Source organism: Aspergillus affinis, assembly GCF_023601865.1.
Source record: "Aspergillus affinis strain CMG 70 chromosome Unknown NODE_11_length_483380_cov_85_280398, whole genome shotgun sequence".
NCBI lineage: Eukaryota > Fungi > Ascomycota > Eurotiomycetes > Eurotiales > Aspergillaceae > Aspergillus > Aspergillus affinis.
Genome location: NW_026515792.1, coordinates 455,298 through 475,286, shown reverse-complemented (window position 1 = coordinate 475,286; position 19,989 = coordinate 455,298). Strand labels below are relative to the sequence as shown.

General features: G+C 50.3%; 5 protein-coding genes across 5 annotated transcripts; 3 read left to right on the top strand and 2 right to left on the bottom strand.

The window, feature by feature from the left end:
- Nucleotides 1–1,379: 1,379 nt before the first annotated feature.
- KD926_001082 (exosome nuclease subunit RRP6) lies at nt 1,380–3,668 on the top strand (the record flags this gene model as incomplete). Its single annotated transcript, XM_053096642.1, has 1 exon — nt 1,380–3,668. The coding sequence occupies one exon, from the start codon at nt 1,380–1,382 to the stop codon at nt 3,666–3,668; it is 2,289 nt and encodes a 762-aa protein (XP_052959462.1).
- Nucleotides 3,669–4,045: 377 nt separating this feature from the next.
- Nucleotides 4,046–5,051, bottom strand: KD926_001081 (putative membrane protein; the record flags this gene model as incomplete). The annotated part of the gene is made up of 4 exons (XM_053096640.1): nt 4,046–4,101; nt 4,211–4,344; nt 4,541–4,694; nt 4,832–5,051. 4 exons carry the CDS (start codon nt 5,049–5,051, stop codon nt 4,046–4,048), a joined length of 564 nt encoding a protein of 187 aa, XP_052959461.1.
- Nucleotides 5,052–10,552: 5,501 nt separating this feature from the next.
- KD926_001080 (Ras GTPase activating protein IRA2) lies at nt 10,553–13,110 on the top strand (the record flags this gene model as incomplete). The annotated part of the gene is made up of 4 exons (XM_053096639.1): nt 10,553–10,757; nt 10,831–10,964; nt 11,042–12,884; nt 12,950–13,110. The coding sequence occupies 4 exons, from the start codon at nt 10,553–10,555 to the stop codon at nt 13,108–13,110; spliced, it is 2,343 nt and encodes a 780-aa protein (XP_052959460.1).
- A 2,781-nt stretch (nt 13,111–15,891) lies between these two features.
- Nucleotides 15,892–17,046, top strand: KD926_001079 (SEC14 family lipid-binding protein; the record flags this gene model as incomplete). Its single annotated transcript, XM_053096638.1, has 3 exons — nt 15,892–16,133; nt 16,214–16,337; nt 16,417–17,046. 3 exons carry the CDS (start codon nt 15,892–15,894, stop codon nt 17,044–17,046), a joined length of 996 nt encoding a protein of 331 aa, XP_052959459.1.
- An 893-nt stretch (nt 17,047–17,939) lies between these two features.
- KD926_001078 (uncharacterized protein) lies at nt 17,940–19,085 on the bottom strand (the record flags this gene model as incomplete). Its single annotated transcript, XM_053096637.1, has 2 exons — nt 17,940–18,800; nt 18,915–19,085. 2 exons carry the CDS (start codon nt 19,083–19,085, stop codon nt 17,940–17,942), a joined length of 1,032 nt encoding a protein of 343 aa, XP_052959458.1.
- Nucleotides 19,086–19,989: the final 904 nt, after the last annotated feature.

Sequence of the window (19,989 nt, the reverse complement as noted above, 5' to 3'; positions counted from 1 at the left end):
TTAGTCTGGTACTCCATGTATAAATTGAGATCTACCACGCAATATGCAAACTCCATCCTAGTGTACATGCAACCCACAATCAAACATAGAAATACACCTCCAAGCCAGCAAAGGCTTGCTATGCTTAAGAAATATAAGCCGTTTACAATGCCTATGCAACCGACCCGAGACAGACACGGAGGTGAGACATCATCGGCTAGGAAAACCGCGGTTCCGATCATTCCATCCGGAGTAACCAATCCCCTTCCGGAATCAGACGTGACATGTTTTTATCTTCGGCAAGCCTGACGAAGAAAGACCGCCACGTACTTTGGTTTGTTTATGGTAGAGCGGCGAGCGGAGAGAGAGGGGGGACGTCGACTTGAATACCTCGGATTGGAAGGCAGTATGGAGTTACATGTCGATTAGAGCGGAGATATAGTGAGAGATGCTTTCATGACTTCGTTTCAATAGCTTCACGAACTCGGTACTTCAACTTCGCAGGTGCTCGCTGTCGCTTTCCTTGGCGTTGTTTTTCCGTACGTCGTCGAGCATCGAGTCGATTCCTCGCTCTTTTAATGCGGCCTATACGTATTCATGTCTATCGTTAGTTTCTTCTGGGTAAACGATATGGAGTATCGAGGGACTTCAATGGGCATGGGTGTGGATAAATGTATTGTCAAAGAGTCACATACGTTCAGACAAGTCCTGTATTTCGAGAAGAGTTCGTCGCAGTCCTTGGAGGAGGTGTTGCCGCGCAGATACTCTGCAATAGATGTTAGAGGTGGGTTTTATTATCGTGAGGTTTGATTTGAACATAGGATGCAGCGTACTTTCACTGTACCATTTAAGAAAGCAGGTGTCGTATTTCCTAGGATCGGAGGTCATGTTAGTGAAGCCGTTCGGAGGTAGGTTTTCTCTCCGAAGAGGGCAGGTTTACTCTTTGACTTCGTTGCATTCGGGGGCTATCGAGGCGGCCATTTTGAGGGGGTATGAATTGATCGATAAAGTGAGTTGGAGGTGATCTTGAAGGTCTGATTATAAGCAAAGGCCTTGAGGTTATATTGAGTGGCAATGCGGACTGGAAGGAATCGCCTTCGACTCCGATGAAGATGATCGACGCGGCTTATCACTTATCCTGATCCGGTAGGCGGTCGAGTCCACACCGGCGCCACTATTTCTCCACCTCCGACGCGGTCTTTTTTTCTTTCTTTCATCTTCCGAAGCGTGGAGATTGAAAAGGTTGACAGAGATTAGAAAAGAAAAGGAAAAGGAAAAAGAACAAAGCGGGCGCGTGCACAGATCGTCGTGATCTGTCTGTCATTGTCTGCTTCTGCTTTTTTTTTCTCTATTCTCTCTCTGATCACACGATCTATACCAAATATAAGATCTGCGACATCATGGATTCCGCTGCTGATTTCCCTCCGTTCCAGGCCCGGCTGACCTCGTCGCTGGTGCAGATGACGCGCACCGTTGGTCAACTCTCCGCCGAAGATCTCGCTTTCCACCGATCCTCGAGCTCCGAGCTCACCGAGTCTCTGGACGAGCAGAGTGACCGCATTCTGTCTCTTACGTCGTCGATCCTTAAAGCCGCGACGTCCGGCACGGATCTCGCCGCGCCGAGTCTGCAGGATGAGGATTCCATCGAGGATAACTGGCGCGGGGTGGTGGATGTGATCGACGCGTTGCTGGAGAAGGCAGATGCGTGTCTGGATGAGTTCACGGGTGTCATTAAGAGATTGAGTCCGTCGCAACAGGAACAGAGCGCCGCTGCCGCCGCGAAGGCTTCGAAAAAGCCCCCGACCAAGTTCCCCAGCGTGTACGACTACGGACCGTCTAAGATCCCCAAGCCTCAGCTGGAGTTTCAGCGTGCGGTCGATAATACCGATGTCTCGCCTTTCAAGCCCTTGCTGCACAAGAAGGTTCATGCGACGGTACCGTTGGAGAAGTCCGAAGGATATGTGAATCCGTACGAGCCGGAGATTCGCGCCGCAAAGTACCCGCATTCAACGTACGAGGTGTCTCCGCCCGTCGATTACCTGCCGTTTGAATCAACGACTGCTACGTTTGTGGATACTTTGGAGGGTGTGATGGATATGTTGAAGGAACTGAAGAAGGCCAAGGAAATTGCGATTGATTTGGAACATCACGATGTGCACTCGTACCATGGTCTGGTGTCGCTGATGCAGATCAGTACTCGGGACAAGGACTGGGTGGTGGATACGCTGAAGCCGTGGAGGGAGGAACTGCAGGTGCTGAACGAGGTGTTTGCGGACCCCGCGATCCTTAAGGTGCTCCATGGCGCGTCGATGGATATCATCTGGCTGCAGCGTGACCTGGGATTGTACGTTGTCGGCATGTTCGATACGTTCCATGCCGCGTGCGCGCTGAACTATCCCAAGCGCAGTTTGAAGTTTCTGCTGCACAAGATTGTCAACTTCGAGGCCGACAAGAGGTATCAGATGGCCGACTGGAGAGTCCGGCCTCTCCCGACGGGAATGTTCGACTATGCTCGCTCCGATACGCATTACCTTCTTCACATCTACGACCATCTGCGGAACGAGCTGGTCGAGAACTCGGTCCCCGGCCACAACCTCATCGACTACGTTCTAGATCACTCGAAGGACGAGGCTTTGCAGCGCTATGAGCGCCCCGTCTATGACGCTGCTACCGGCCAGGGTCCTGGCGGCTGGTACGACTACTTGTGCCGCAACCCTGCCGTTCTCAGCAAGGAGCAATTTGCCGTTTTCAAGGCGGTGCATCAATGGCGCGACCAGGTCGCCAGAGAGGAAGATGAAGGCGTGCAGTGCGTCTTCCCGAAGCACGTTCTGTTCAAGGTCGCCAACGTCATGCCTGTGGATATGGGCACTCTATTCCGGACGTTGTCTCCAGTAACGCCTATCACCAAAGACCGGGCATCAGACCTACTGGAGACCATCAAACAGGCGAAGATCGAGGGTGCCACGGGACCTGAATGGCGCGACGTCTACGTCAAGCCATCCAAGACCAGGCAGACTGCGCCTAACGCCGACCAAGATCCTCTGACGGACCAAGAGGACCATCCTACCGCTGGCCGCTACGAAGTATCCCAGTTCTGGGGTGGTATCCTCAACTCGCAAGAACCGCTCACACCTCCCGAATACTCCGCCGTCGCCTCCGCCGAGGCCCTTCGACTCTCCCTCCCTCTTCCACCTATGCCGCGAACCGTCTCCGAAGTGCCTCACAGCACGACCTCCGCCGCTGCCGCCGCCGCCACGAAACCCGAACCCACCACACCCACCGAAACCCCCGAGGCACCCGAAAACAAGATCTTCACCGTCAAGGAGCTCGGCGGACCCCGCAAACGCAAAGCCACCCCCGTCGAAACCACGCCGGAAGGACCGCCCCAACTCGACGACATCAGTCAATCCATCGACCTCTCCGAGACTATGCCTAGCAAGAAGCAACGCCGGAAGGAGAAGAAGAACAAGTCCGCCTCCGGACAGAGTACACCCCAGTCCGAGGCCAAGTCCGAGGAGGCGCCGTTTAACTACGAGACGGCGGACTCGGTGCTACACGGCCAGACTACGAAAGGATCAGGTCTGCCTAAGAAAGCGCCGTTTAACCCGTATGCGAAGGCCATGGATGCGCCTTCGGGAGCGCGGAAGCAGAAACGAGAGTTGCCCGGGAAGACGTTTACGTTTAGGTGATTTTATACGGAAGATTTTTGGTCTTTTGCGTTGGAATCGGATGTTTTTTGGAATTCATGGTATAAATGTGGAATTGGTGGATGCACAGGCATGGGTAGAAAAGATGGTTGGTTTCCGAAGTTGTTCATAGCGATACCCTTGAGTTAGAAAGAATGTACGATTTTTCAATCAACATGTCATGCTCCTTACCTTTTCTCAAATGTATTTAATCTCTCAATCTGTAACTCTCCTTTTCATTTCACTCAACTACTATTCTAACTATCTATACAATACTTGTCTCCAATAACATAACATACAAATACCCACATCCCTCACCACCGAAACCAAATTTCAACCTTGCCTGGATGGGGAAGAGAGGACACAATAGAAAGATCCACCTACGCAAGAACCTTCCTCCTCTGTTTGATCATATACGAATACATCATAACAGACCCTAAACAAGACATCATACACATTAGCAACGCAGCCAATCCAATCCAATCCAATCCCACCATCAAGATAAAACACCAATAACAAGACATGAGAAAGACGGAATAACTCACCGGGCCCATAAAGTCCCAAAAAGAAACAAAAGATTCCAAACACGGCGACGCTCTCTGTCGTCGTGGTTGCCTTGTACATGAGCCACCATTCACTGGCTATGCCGATGGGGTAGAGGACAATGAAGAGGGAGTATCTGTATAGGGTAGAGATTAGAGGTTATATTTCATAGACATCTCAACCCTCACAACGAGTGAAAAAGGGTAGGAAATCAACAATCCCATAAAAGGGGAAAGGAAAAGAAAAAAAGAAAAAAAAGAACATACCTCAACCACCTCACCACCCCCCTCTCCAACCCGGACCCCGACAACAACAACACGAAATAAGCATACCGCACCGTATCAGCAGCCGACCAGGCCAGTAGCATACAGGCATACGCGGGCGACGAGGCCGTCACATCCGGAAAGCCGTAATTGATGGCCCAGACTTGGACGGAGCGCGCGAAGACCTGCGTAAAGGTGGTGAAGACGGGGGCGCGCGTGATACCTATTTCTCAATTAATTAGTTACTTTCATTTGGTTTGATGACTTGTGTATGTAATGTATTGTATGTATGTATAAATCTCTTAGTCTAGGTAGAGAAAGATTGAGAAGATTGTTAAGGTGGAAGGGGAATGTTATTACCCGCCGCGGCGTGTAGAATGTCAGCTACAGCGAGAGTTTGGGCCCATCGTGCTTGGGGCTCGAGAGTGGTGTAGATGGAGGTGAGAGTGGAGGGGGATGGAGATAGAGATAGAGAGGGTTGGAGGAGGGGAAGGAAGGGGAGGAGGGTGAGCAGGATGCGGAGCCAGAGGATGGCGCCGAGGGCGTTGTAGGCGAGAAGGTAGGCTTTGGATAGATTCATCGTCAGATTGGGAATTGACTTTTGAGGTTCTTAATCTGAATGGAAGTTTTTTCTATTTTATTTTTCTTTTGGTGAAGAAATCTGGAGAAGAAGCTAACTGACGAACTAATGATTAGTGCAGTTAGTTAGCTTCACATGTGAAGGTCTTTGTCAGCCATTTTGTCAGAAGGTGGTCGGGTAATATACCACCACATACCATCCTCTGGCATAGAAAGTTGAAGATATCCACAGGATGTGATTCTACTAGTAGATGATAGAGTTGAGTACAGTACAATTGACTTTACTATGTCTCTAAATCAAAGAGCGGTGTACACAGCCTCAACCAGGAGGACGGACAAAGTTCAATAGCGGCATCTTGTAGGTCCATATGATCCGCCTTATCTATGGAGTGGTCAAACCGTGCAGCCACTGCCTGTACGGATAGAGAGATATCGACAGAACGACTCTTTGATTACAGAGCATCTACCCTGCAGATCTACATGCACGGAGACAGTTGGATATGTGCATGGACCATATATATGCACATACCTTTGGGTTTGCATACATTCCCGCGTACCACTGCAGCCCCAGACCTACCTTGCTGACCACAGGGAATCCGGCAGACTACATGGACATGGACATGGACATGCAGTTCAGTTTAGTCATGGTGGGCTATGGTGGAAGGCGACCAACAGACATTGAATTAAGGTGTCAGTTTTGATGAGGATGGTCATGTTGCGCTGCACATCTGTAAAATAATTGAACTAAATCCTGTTAGTTAACCATCTGCATGTCATAGGTAATTGCTACAGAAAAAGTGGGAGTTGGGAACCAGGAGATTCCAAGAGAAGAAAGACTGAGACTCAGGAGAAGGACTGAGGAGGTATCACTAATTCTAATCAGAAGGGATTGGCAGTCTGGGGTCTGTGGGTTCAGCTGGAGTGGGTATGCGGAGTCACTGAACATCGTCATATCATGGATGGGGCAGTGGGATGTTGCCGTGGTGGACATCCGTTGTAGATAGTACTCTGTAGGTAGTAGATACGGAGTACACAATACGCAGATGCGTGGAATAACACATTGTGGTATAATATCACCAGCAATATAGACCAGATATTAGATATCAATCCATGCTAGGGTTGCCGCGGGGTCGGGTCAGTTCGCAAACACTAGAGAGACGATAGATAGACGGATGACGATAGTAGATAGGAAGGTCGAATACGAGGTTAACCAGGGACCAGGATGCTGTCCGTGCTCCCCCTTTGTCTCGTACTATTCTGATTTCTTACATGACCGTGGTTAGGGTGCTATTTTCAAGTCTTGGTCCTGGGGATCTCGGGGATTAGCATGGGATACGAACAAGGTAGGTCAGACTCGAGTCGCGGGTTAAAGGAGAAAAAAAGAAAGGCAGTCGAGAAGTGCCGATGCAGCTAGGAAGTAGGTGCGAGGGGCATGACATGTAGCATTGCGCCGATGACTTACGTACTCTAAACCCTCGGGCCTAACCCGGGGTAGCACAAGATGCGCATCCCAGGGGACTTGACGAAAGTTCATCTCCACGCCACGGGAGTACACGGTGCACTCTATACATAGAGTACAGACTGCAGACTTCAGTGTACTCCGTAGGCCAAGCAGGAGTTCACCTGACCCCTGAAACATCCGAGTCTAATGTCTTGTCTGACTCTGGTCCGTTCGTTCAACTGCAGCTAAGGAGGTAGTACGGAGTAGTTAGTGACTAGTTAGTTACCAGGAGTCATGATGTAATGATGTGTTGAAAAGTCACTAAGATAACAGACACTAACTCAATAACTCACTAACGCTCCCTGACCAACTACTCTGTTAGTACTGACTCCGTAGTAGAGCACCCCTAAGTCTCGTCGGTGGGGTGAACCGCCAATGGAGAAAAGGGGATTGTCGGATTGTCCGATGTTCCCTGTCGGTTCAACGGTCTCTCTCAGTCACAGTCTCTCCCTTGAACAAGATGCAGAAAGTACCGAGTACTGGACCGACAGGGGGAAGGGAGTGGGGGAGTACAGTATTTGGAAATCATCCATGCCGACAGACAGGGGGGGGATTGATTATTATGAGCTGAATAAATCCACAGACAGTGTCTACCTGGTCAGTAATCTTCAATCCCTACAGTGTATACAGTATACACTGTACACCACCCAATAATGAATACGTAGTTGAATGGAATATACTTTTTACAGGACACAGTAAGATAGGGGAAGGTGTCACCGACTCAGAGCCTGCAGGAAACTAACCCGCATCGGGGCCATCCTGCTGCGGACGGGCTATTTTTCGACGCAGGTACCAGGCCCCGGCCTGATCAGGCGGGAACATTGGCGCTCCCACCAGGTCGCCCGTTCAGGGTTGGCGCAGTCAGGAACCAAGTCCTGAGATTAGGGGGAGGGGACAGGTTTCATCCTATCCTTGGATCCTGGATCTTATGCGACCCTACGGTTTACCGGTTCACCATGATTATTGTTATTATTATTATTATTAGAAGACTGTTTTATTTCTGTGGCATGGCACGGCATGGTATGAGACGTTGGGTCTCTCCCTGCCTCTCCTTATTCCTTATCAGTGCAAGTCGGTCGGTAATGGTGGGAAGAACTGTGGGTCCCCTTCCCCCCTCTTCAATTCCGTTTGCCTCTGAATAAAACTCCATGATTCAGACCGACATGGGGGGTTCGCCAATGGGAGGCATTCGTTTCACCACACAGACTTCCTGGAGCCCGGGACTATCGATCTACCATCGAGGAAGGCAACTGGGGATTATTAAACTCAACAATAACAGGGAAACAAACAGGATGACGACTCAAAATGTTAATTGCATTATGACAGCGGTAAGTTCGGATACCTACAGATCATGAAGGTTTAATCTACTCATCTACTCCAGACCCTCTACGGAGTAGTGAGGTGCTAGCGAGAGTATCATATAGTAGGACGGCTCCGTTCAATCCGGTAGGTAGGACGATGTACATGACTCCATGTATGTATGTACATCGGTCGATAGACTACTGCAGAATACCATGTGATACTCAACGTTTGAAACAGAAAAGAAAGCATGGAAGAGAAAATAGAAATAACCCAACACGGCATCATCCTTGTCCAGACTCCAGATAGATGACCGCCACAACCACACTGGCAACCGCCTTCCTCCACCTCTCTGCACGGTTGCGTACTCCGTACGGTGTGTGCAGCATCATCAGCATTTAGTGTCGAGTCAATTTTTGATTTTTTTTTTTTTTTAAAAAAAAAAAAAAAAAAGTGGTCGCACCTTCGGCCCCCTTGTCCCTCCCGAACGACCGGAGTGGCGATGTTCGGGTGCCGCGCATTGGGCCAGGGGTAAACGGATGGGGAAAAGGGACTCGAAAGTCGAAACGCCCGCTAACGACGACGCAGGACTCCGTAGGAACTGGTCCTCCCTAGAGGAATGGCTAGTACCGAGTAAGTAGTTGAACACGCTTTTTTATTTTTCATTTTGATTGATTTATTTTGTGTTGGTTCTCTCTTCTCTGTCCTGCCTGACTCCGTACTCCGTAATGCTTTGCGCAACTAACGTGAACTAACAGCTAGTTCAAAGGATTCGACAAGGTACGTGCAGTAGGTGGCTCCGGCGAATGGGGAAATTCCCCTTGCGTCTACGTGCGTTGCACCTTTTGGTGGTTGAATATCGCAGCGATGAAGGATGAAAGACAGCGGGAGACGATCATCCGGGTGACTTCCCTGTTCAGCGGTCGACGTGAGATGATGGAGGGCGGGAGATGCTCCTACGGTGCACTTCATCATGATGGAATTGATTATCTTAGATGAATTCTCTTAGTCAACGACACAGAGTAAATTTTCATTGGATTCATGGCCGGAAAGACGATAAATTAATTTCATCCAACCGTGATTAAACATGCCAATCACCAGGGCTGACCGAGAAGACTAAAAAACAGGACCTTCAATTTCTCCATAATTCTCGCGTGTCGGTCATTGGTCGGTGTTTGTATTTTTCCTATCATTCTTTACTCTGTACTCCGGCAAAGTCTCGATGTTCATAGCAGCATCTATTAACCCTCGTGCAAGGTCCGGGATAAATTTGAAATCCCGCGAGACCGCGACTCGAGGCGATTGAAAGAAAGAAAGGTGATGGTGGGTGTAATTCCCGAATAGGCTTGAATTCAGGCACAGGGATCGTTTGCTGGGTCGGGGGAGTGGAGAAAAATTAATCGTATGCGGTTTGGGACAACCACCTTTTTTTTCGTTTTCTTTTCTTTTCTTTTATTTATTATTAATTTTGTCTTCTTTTTTTGCGGTCCCTGCCATGGATCCTCTAGATATTAACTTACCACCAGATGCAGGGACCGGGGAGATTCAGATTCATCCAAGTCAAAGAGTACGGAGTAGAGAATTATAGAATCCAGATCATACGTACAAATAAAAGAGAGAACACAGTACCCTTTACGGAGTACGGAGTACGAGGGTATACTTACTCCCCAAGACAACGCGGTTCCTGAGTCCTCGCGCTGCAGAAGTGGGCCACCTCCAACCATCGCCCATGTTCCAAGGTCCCTAACGCCCTAAGGGAAAAACCGACCCCCTCCTGCTGCTGCCGCTATTATTATTTGTTCACGTTTCCCCTCCCTATCGTTCATCTTCATTACCTTCTGGTCTTTACTTTACCTTACCAGGCGCCCTTATGCCCTATTAATCTTACACTCCTTCCTCTCCTTCATCGCTTCTCTCTCGACTGTCGTTATTCCTGTCTCATTCTGCCTCGCTTGGTGGATTAATCGCATTCGCTGTGGTTTGCCGTCTCCAACTGTTCGCCATCCACGGCTCTGCATTTCCTGCCTCCTCCCTCTTCCGAATTATCCCATAATTCCTCTGCTTCCTTGCCTCACGCTCCCTACCGTTTGCTCGCCTCGCCAGCTCCAAATTCGCTCGCGTCTTTAATCAATCGTCGTCCGCGACGATCCTCGACCGTTCGGAAATATATCTCGCACACTCCGTCTCGTTTCTTCCGACTTTCCTGATACCCGTCGGAGCATTGAAATCGTCTCGTCCCCTGTTGATCGCTTCCACCACCACTCTCCGGTTTTTTTCCCCCCCTCGTTGGCACTCCTACCAACAGTCCAAAAACTCACTGCAGCCCGACAATTAAATCAGCAAAGTCACTATCTCCTTATTAGTCGGCTTTTCTTTTTCTCCAATCCCGCAAATAGCGATTCGACCACTTGCATCCGTGGTGCTCCTGTCACAAATTTGAAACGCCTACTCTAAGGGGTGCAACTCGACCGATTACGTTGTGGTCGCGTTCAAGATTCTCAACCCAGATGACCAGCTCGGGTACATGAAATTAAGCGGCTGAGATTTGCGATCGTCAACCATCAAACCGACGTTACTTTTTGTCGGTGTTTGTTGACCCATCTGGTGGCCGGCCGCCCGTCGTCAGTATATACCGTGCCTTTTTTGGTAGCGGTCTTTTGTGTGCCTTTCTTATCCACACAACCCACCATTGATTTCACATAATGTCGGTTGCGACTATGTTACAACCTGCTTCGAGAACCTCAACGTCTTCATCCTCTTCCTTCCAGCCCGTTTCGCGTCAAAACACAATGTCTTCCCACGATACCCGGTCCCTCCGCCAGTCCAAGCGGCTGTCGGTCACGGCGCTCTACCTGTCTATGTCCGCGAAGGACAGGGACCTTGAAATATCAGATGATTTGGCGAGGGGTCAGTTTTTCCAAGTCCCTTTCGTCTTTCCCATGCCTTCCGAATGAAAACACTAACAGGTCTGTCTTTAAAGCCCAAAAACACCTTCGAGAATTGAAAAGCAAAATTTCATCGCAATCCAAGAAAAACTTCGTGCTCGAAAAAGATGTCCGATACCTGGATTCCCGAATAGCCTTACTGATCCAAAATCGTATGGCACTGGAGGAGGTAAGAAACCCCCCCACAAACCACCCCCCCCCCCCCGGGGGACGATCGGCGCAACAATCGCTCACAACTAGTTCTAGCAAAACGAAGTCGCCAGTCACCTCGACGATGCGATCGATCCGCAGGAGGGCTTCTTCCCGAACGACGAGAAAACGCAGAAATATGGCAACCTACTTTTCCTTCTCCAGTCCGAGCCGCGTCACATTGCCCATCTCTGTCGATTGGTTTCCATGTCCGAGATCGACTCCCTTCTCCAGACCGTCATGTTCACCATCTACGGAAACCAGTATGAGAGCCGTGAAGAGCATTTGCTTCTGACCATGTTCCAGTCCGTCCTCACCTATCAGTTCGACAACACTCCGGAGTACTCGTCGCTTCTGCGCCAGAACACCCCTGTGTCCCGCATGATGACAACTTATACCCGCCGTGGACCCGGTCAGAGCTATTTGAAACAGGTCCTTGCCGACCAGATCAATTCTATAATCGAGCTGCGAGATGTCGATCTGGAGATCAACCCCTTGAAGGTATACGAGAACATGGTGAAGCAGATTGAGGAAGAAACGGGCACTCTGCCGGACTACTTAGCTCGGTCCGTCACGGCCGAAGCAGCTGCGGAAAATGAGCAGGTTCAAGCGATCATCGCGCCGCGCCTAAAGATGCTGACGGACATTGCCAACGGATTCCTGACCACGATCATCACCTCGGTCGACGAGGCTCCTTACGGGATCCGATGGATTTGCAAGCAGATTCGGAGCTTGTCTCGACGCAAGTACCCGGACGCTCAAGACCAGACAATCTGTACCCTGATCGGAGGTTTCTTCTTCCTGCGATTTATCAACCCCGCTATCGTCACCCCGCGCTCGTACATGTTGATTGATGCGATCCCCACTGATAAACCTCGCCGCACGTTGACCTTGATCGCCAAGATGTTGCAGAATCTGGCGAACAAGCCATCTTATGCCAAGGAGCCTTATATGGCGAAACTTCAGCCCTTCATCCAGCAGAACAAGGAGCGTGTCAACAAGTTCTTGCTGGATCTGTGCGAGGTCCAGGATTTCTACGAGAGCTTGGAGATGGACAACTACGTGGCGCTCTCGAAGCGGGATTTGGAGCTGCAGATCACTCTCAACGAGGTTTATGCGACTCACTCCCTGCTTGAGAAGCATAGCATCGCTCTAGCCCAGGATCAGCACTCGCATCTGCACGAACTCTTGCAGGAACTTGGCTCCGCGCCCCCGCAGGTGCCCCGGAAGGAAAATCGTACTATTACGATCCCCCTGTTTAGCCGATGGGAAACGGCCCTCGATGACCTGACCTCCGCTCTAGACATTACGCAGGAGGAGGTGTTCTTCATGGAGGCCAAGTCAACCTTCGTGCAGATTCTAAGATCCCTGCCTCCGAACTCCTCGGTCGCCCGTCGACCTCTGCGCCTCGATCGTATTGCAGAGGCCGCGGCGACCTTGAAGAACGATGCGGTTATGGTGCGCAAGGGCATCCGTACCATGGAGCTGCTGAGTCAACTTCAAGAAATGGGAATCATCGACCGATCGGATGAGTTTAGTCTCCTCCGTGACGAGGTGGAGCAGGAATTGGTGCACCTGGGTTCCTTGAAGGAGAAGGTCCTGGACGAGACGAAGAAATTGGACGAAGTCTTTGCTACGATCCGCGACCACAACGCCTACTTGGTGGGTCAGCTGGAGACGTACAAATCCTACCTGCACAATGTCCGCAGCCAGTCGGAGGGTAAGCAGAGAAAGCAGCAGAAGCACCAGGAACTGGGCCCCTATAAATTTACCCACCAGCAACTCGAGAAAGAAGGGGTGATCCGCAGGAGTAATGTTCCGGAAAACCGACGCGCCAACATTTACTTCATGTTCAAGAGCCCTCTGCCGGGCACGTTCGTCATCAGTCTACATTACAAAGGTAAGTTCACACATTGGCTTGTTTCGCAGTCCCCCTGGTTCACCGTATACTAACAGGGAGAATAGGACGGGCCCGCGGCCTCCTGGAGTTGGATCTCAAGCTTGACGATCTGCTGGAGATGCAAAAGGACAGCCTCGAAGACTTGGATCTGGAATACGTCCAGTTCAACGTGTCCAAAGTGCTCATGCTATTGAACAAACGATTTGCACGAAAGAAGGGCTGGTAAGAGACTCTTGCAGGGATCTCTGCTCCTCTCCCTTTACGATATATGAAACAAGGCAAATGCCTAACATGAGTAGATTGCCTGGGTTTCCAGAGCCGAAATCGCTGCCATCGAGGTACTAAATGACGACATACGAATTGCGCCTCAAGCATAGCCTCGACACGGCAACGGAAGTGCCGACTTGTTTGATTGATCTGTTTTATTAACATTATTATATTACGACTTGGAGGTGGGGTGGACGGTATAATCCTTTTCACTTGAAGTTTCATTGCTCTTTGATTCCTTGCTTTTTTTTTTCTCTTTTCCCCTGAGATTCGTGGATGGAGGAATAACTGCATTACTCACCATGATTCTTGTTTTGATTCCCTCATCGGCACGTGTGACTTTAGGAGGATGTTTATTCTGGTGAGAAAGTGAGCACCTTAATTCTGAGGGTGGACCAAACCGGTTGCCTCGCAGGTCGAGGACGGGTCTGGTCTCCATGGCCAGGGATTGGGCGGTTTTGCTTGTTGGTATACCCCGTTGAAATGATTTTGTGTTGTGTACGATTGCTCTTGCGTGTTTTTTTTTTTTTTTTTTTTTTTCTTTCTTGTGGTTTGGTCGGTTTGTGCCGTTCGCGTGTTATATCCACTGTTGTTTATATTGTCCTATAGGAATTGGATATAATGAGGATGCTTCGAATTCAAAATTCTTGTGGCATTAGCCCAAGCGTTGCCTGAATACTCCCATGAAGGTTCACTCACCGTAAACTCCGTGTTCTGTCTCGCTGGCGAGAGAATAGCCAGCCACTGCCCTTTAAACCATTTCACCTCCTCGTCAGGAGTAGAAATAAAAACGACCTAAGCCAACTCAGTTAGCCATTCGACTTTCATAGTCGGCGATCAAGGAAGATCAATCAATAGTCAACTCCATGACAGCTGCCAGGCACTGTCTGGGTTATAAATACCGTCCGATGGATCCTTTCACCTGACTGAGGCTTGATCCAGCTTGATGAGCTAGGGTTCCATGTTTTACTGTAAATTAATCTAAGGACTCCATCAAGGCGTTTTCGCCACCATCTAATCATTTCGCCGTTAGTCTTGGGATTCCAGATTCGGGCATGAAACTGTAGTCCGTCAAACCAAACCCCGAATATGTTATGTATGCATCGTGTATTTTTCTCCAACGGCGGCGGATAGATAGTTACTCCTTTAGTTGTGAGGAATTGTGCATCTACATTGGTATCGCATTGCATCACATCGATATATGTGCGGTGTATCTATCTGTATCCACCATTAACGCTCTCGCATTCAGGGGTAAAACCCGGGCAACAATATTACTGATGAGTTATGACCTATATTAAACATATCCCATCATGGCGCGTCCCCTTGCTTCGAGAACACCCCACAACAGTTGACTTACACCTCGCTGCCTACTTTCAGGGCGACATCCTCACCCCCTATTCATTCTATTTTTCTTTGTGCTTCTTCCACCAGAAACGACTGCATAACGTCTTCAGAGATTTGCTCTGCTTGGCAGGATGGGACTCTCATTTCTCGAGACTCCATAACTAACTTCTCCGTAGTACAGACTAGCTAGTATCTCTGTTATATGATTATAAATATACGGGTACGAACTTCATACATAGGTACTCGACTTCCGTCGATGCCTAACGGGGTCGCCGGCCGCCTTAATCTAGAAGACCTGATGTGGCTGAGTTTAGGGGGCAAGTGGGCTTGGGCTGGGAAATTGGGAGAACTACGGAGTTCGAAGGTATACGGAAGGTTCTATTTGATTTTCATGTGGGTTCTTTGGCATTTGGTGTAGATTACCTAGTGGCCGCTATCGAGGTTGATTGAGGCGTGACGGTCCTTTGCCCTAAGGAGGGGCTTTGTTCGGTGCGGGTTCTAGAAGAAGACGCATCTGGGTAATTATGGGTTTCAGTTGGGGTGTGGCAAATCGAGGGACGTACGGTGTAGATAGACTGCTTCTAATTAGCTTTCTGTGCAGGATGGGAGGTTTCTGATCTATGAGGCTGCGGACGTGGCTGTTCAACTAGGTACTGTGTACTCGGTACAGCGTCAACGTTGCGAGGACTACGTCATCTCATCGTCGATCGCGGCGCTCCTGTTTGGACTTGAGCGTTGCGTCTGGGTTCACTGACGGAGAAAAGCCCAGTTAGGTAGATATCCAGAATTGGACAGATTGATATATCGATACAGATCGGTAGCTGGCGGTGGAGAGTCGATTCGATGTGACGACTATTCGGTATCCTGTTTAGGAAGTACTGTAGTAATTTCCTCCTGACAAGAGCGATGGATCTTCATAGTCACTGACAATAATATAACACAAGAGAACTACTGAATACTGAATACTCGACAGAACCGCGACGGCGACTCCTTACGACTCCAGCCCCTCCCCGTGACTCCACCCTGCACGTTGACCGTCTGTTCTGCTCTTTCGCCTCCTGCATCTTCCTTTCCCCTCTTCGCTTCGTCCGTTTTATTTGATTTTTTATTTTTCTTTCTCTCTCGCCTCTCCTCTTCCTCTTTTTCCCTTTCCACCCAGTCTCTCCACCTGTTATTTGTGTGATTGCGTTTTAAAACCCCCCCCCCACCCAGCACTCGTCTCCCTATCAGTCTCATCTTCTCACGCTAAGCCAATCCGACCACGGGTAACTAACTTAACGTCTTCTGCCTCTCTTCCGCCTTAAGGTTCCTCTCCCTCCTCACAACAAACCACCCTCTCTCCTCTCCTCTCCTCTCTTTCCTTCCACACCTCCCCATTTCACCCCCAACTTTCACAATGGCCGCCCCCGTTGAGAACCAGAACCCCCCTGCGTCAAAGTATGACGATTATGACTTCCCGACAACGGCGCCGGAGTCTAAGAGCGGCCACCCTGGCCATACCACCCCCGAGCAGGACGCCAAGGTCGAACAGCTCCGGAGTGAGCTGGAGAAGGAGGGCTACACCAAGCGTCTAGATACCCTCACCTTGCTGCGTTTCCTCAGAGCCCGCAAGTTCGATGTGGCCGCCGCGAAGACCATGTACGTTTAGAGCCTGCAGACCGCCCCTCTCCTCCACCAAAAAAGATCCCCCCGCTGACGAGAGCCTTCCTGATCTGTAGGTTCGTGGACTCTGAGAAGTGGCGCAAGGAGTTCGGCACCGACGACCTCGCTCGTACTTTCGACTACAAGGAGAAGCCCGAGGTGTTCAAGTACTACCCCCAGTACTACCACAAAACCGACAAGGTGCGTTGCGTCCTCCGGTTCCCCTTCCGACTTCCAGTGAACCTCGATCCGGTTGCTAACGTTTTATCCGGCGAAATAGGATGGAAGACCCGTCTACATCGAAAAGATGGGCAAGATTGACCTGAACGCCATGTACAAGATCACCACCTCCGAGCGCATGCTGCAGAACCTCGTCACCGAGTACGAGAAGCTCGCCGACCCCCGCCTGCCCGCCTGCTCGCGGAAGTCCGGCAAGCTGCTGGAGACCTGCTGCACCATCATGGACCTGAAGGGTGTTGGAATCACGAGCATCCCCTCCGTCTACGGATACGTTCGCCAGGCGTCCGGTATCTCGCAGAACTACTACCCCGAGCGACTGGGCAAGTTCTACCTGATCAACGCCCCCTGGGGGTTCAGCGGCGCGTTCAACGTGGTCAAGGGCTTCCTGGACCCCGTCACCGTCGACAAGATCCACATCCTCGGCTCCGACTACAAGAAGAAGCTCTTGGAGCAGGTCCCCGCCGAGAATCTGCCCGTCGAGTTCGGCGGTAGCTGCCAGTGCGCCGGTGGCTGCGAGATGAGCGACATGGGTCCCTGGCAAGAGGCGGAATGGGCCAAGACCCCCAAGTGGGCTGTGCCCCAGGAGGACTCGAACGTGGTCAAGAACGAGGATGCCGGTATTGAGCAGAAGACCGAGGCTCATCCCGAAGGCTCCCAACCCAGCGCATAAATTATCCTTCCTACTTTATTGACTCGTTGATTTGTGTCCCCCCCTCTATCTCTTTTGTTTTTGGGACCAATATGGTATAAAAAGATTCTAGGCGCTATTCTTTTCCCTCTATCCGCCTCCCCCTCTTTACTTCTCTCCCTCTTTACTTCTCTCCCTCTTTACTTCTCTCCCTCTTTACTTCTCTCCCTCTTTACTTCTCTCCCTCTCTACGCATCATGTTCAGAACATGCTCTATATCCGTTTAGACTCCCCCTTTATTTCGTGCCTTTGGATCTCTACTGTTTGGTTCCTTCTTTACCTTTCAATTCAATAATTGAATATTGCCTTTGATGACGAGTGGCGGGTGACAACAAGCTAGCTCCCATTACCCATCTCTTTTGAGTTTCTGTTGTCTTGAGGTTTTGCTGCTTGGGTTCTCTTTTGACATTAGATATTAAAGTTTCACAAGATAACATGAGCGGCGCGGTGGTGCTTATCATTTTTTATATTATAGATGGGGAGCTGAGGAGATGAGAGTAATGGCGAGAAAAGGGGTTTGTTGTTTCTTCTAAGAAAAATGTGGAAGTGTGATTGTTCGCTTGTTACTACTGGGTTGTTGATGGAGGATGCCGAGTTGGTTGGTGTTCGGAGAGATGGTTGTTCAATATGATATTGATATATAGCTGGTTGAGATAAACATGTTACTTTCGAGCGAGGTCTAGGTATTCAGTGGATTCGTTACGTTGTGGGGTTCTTCACACCCTTTCTAAGCATGTGCTACAAACATTCAAAAGCAAATGAGATTCAATTCATCAGTCAATTAATCAATCGAAATTGGTATCATTCCATCCATGCCTGACGCCAGCATACTAAAAACAAAAAAACATAAATATAGACAAAGAACCGACAGAAAATCACACCTTCTTCTCCACCACCTCCACGGCCTGTCTCGCTCGTTCGGTTTTCCCAACCGTCGACGCCAACGCATACCCGTCCGACGTCGAGCCCTCGGCCGCGGCATCATCGTTGCCTTCGCCTTGGAGTCGCAGCAGAGTCCGCAGCGCGTCCTCATAAACCTCGGCCACGTCACCGGTACGCCAACGTTCGGCCTCGTGGTCTGTTCCCAGCGGCACCTTGAGATCCCATTCGGCCTTGCGGGCTTTCGACTTCCGGCGTGAAGGCCCGTCGTCGCTGGACCTGTCCTCGCGACTTCGTTTCTTGGATTGTGATTGTGCTTGTGATTGCGATTGCGGCTGTGACTGTGTCTGGTCCTGGGGTTGTTGATCCGCATTTGCATCCGCATCTGGCATCGCGACGTCCGCACCTTCACCATCCCCTGTAGTCGGGCCATCGGTCTCCTTCTCCGTCTTCTTCTCCCCCTGCTCATCCGTCTCCATCGCCGTCTCTGTATTCGTCGTCTCAGCGACCCCATCAACGCCCTCTCCCTGCCCATCTTCACCCTCAATACCCTCACCCTCAACATCCTCATTCTCATCCTCCTCATCCTCCTCAATCGCCCTCCTCAGTTGCTCCGCATACGCCTTCGCCGCCTTCCTCGGCGCATCGCGTCTCGCCTGCGCCACCGTCGTCGTCAAAGACTCCAACTGCGCATACAGCGACGTCAGGCGCGCCGCAAGATGCGTGTCGTAGGGTTCATATTCGATCGTTTCCGTGGGCGCCGTGAACGACGCCGGAAAAGGGAATTGTTCGGAGGAGGAATCGAGCCCGTTGATGCTGATTGAGGAGGATGCGGTGGTGAAGGTTTTGGTGATGTACTATTTTCCCCGCCCCAGGTATCTTGTTAGTTACTTTGGAATTGGAGTTGGAATTGGAGTTGGTAGAGGGGAGGGGATAAGAGCGGGGAATGAGAGAAGGGAAGGGAGTCGAACCTGATCGACTAATTCGCGAACCCGCTCGCGCATCGGATCCGGTGCATCGCTCGTATTGGCAGATGGGGGAAGATGAAGATCTAGTTTCTGTCGGGACAGCGCGACGGTGTTGGCGTAGAGGTAGGTGAAGTCCGCGGGGGACTGGAGTTCGATTTTGCGGTGCATCGACATGGTGGTTGTTTATTTTGTTGGACGGATTGGATGGGCACCACGGGGATAAGGGTGGGAGTATTCTGTCCCCTCTCTTTCCTGCTAGAACAATGGGGTCGCGTCAATTGAGAGGGGAGAGTTATTCAGGCAGGAAGGAAATAAGGGAAGGGAAGTGGAGACGCGTCGGAGGTCCGCGATAACAGACTCTCTCCAGGACAGGCCAGATGCGGCAGGCGGATGGGAGTCCTGCCTGATTTGTCAGGCGGTAAGGCAGTGAGGCACTACAGGAGGCAGAGGACGAAAACGGCAGCCTCAGGCCGGATGTCGATCGTTGCCCTCATCAGCCCCGCCAACGATGTCATTGATCGATCGATCCTTTTCCTTTTTTTTCCCCTCCTTTCTTTTCTGGTCTTCAGCTTGAAACTCTAATTAAGCCAGTCCACTTAGTTTCGGAGTTGCCTTGCCCTCTCGTTTCTCTCCTGATTCGATTTGAATTTTAAGATTTTATGACCTCATGGCTCATGGCTCATGGCTCGGGGGGGGTTTTATTTTAACAATTTAACGTGTCGTTCGCCCGGCGGCTTTCTTACACAATACTAGTGACAATACTCTTCTTTCCAGCTGTTCTCGATTTCATTCGCCCTTGTTTCATCTTATATTAAGCTCATTCTCCCTTACCTTACCCCGTACTAGTCGAGCTTAGCTACCCGACGAACGCTACGGCAATCTCGCCCCCTCTTCCCTTTCCCATCCCCTTTCCTGGATTATTCACGAGGATGGCCTTGGTGTACAGATAGGGGTGCTGCGATCGGATTGGGTAGGATTGAATTGGACTCGAAAAAGCGGTGTATACGTGTACGTGTGTGCGTTGCGCTCCAGTATATCAACTTTACGACAGTGGAATGATCAGCTACGGATTACAACC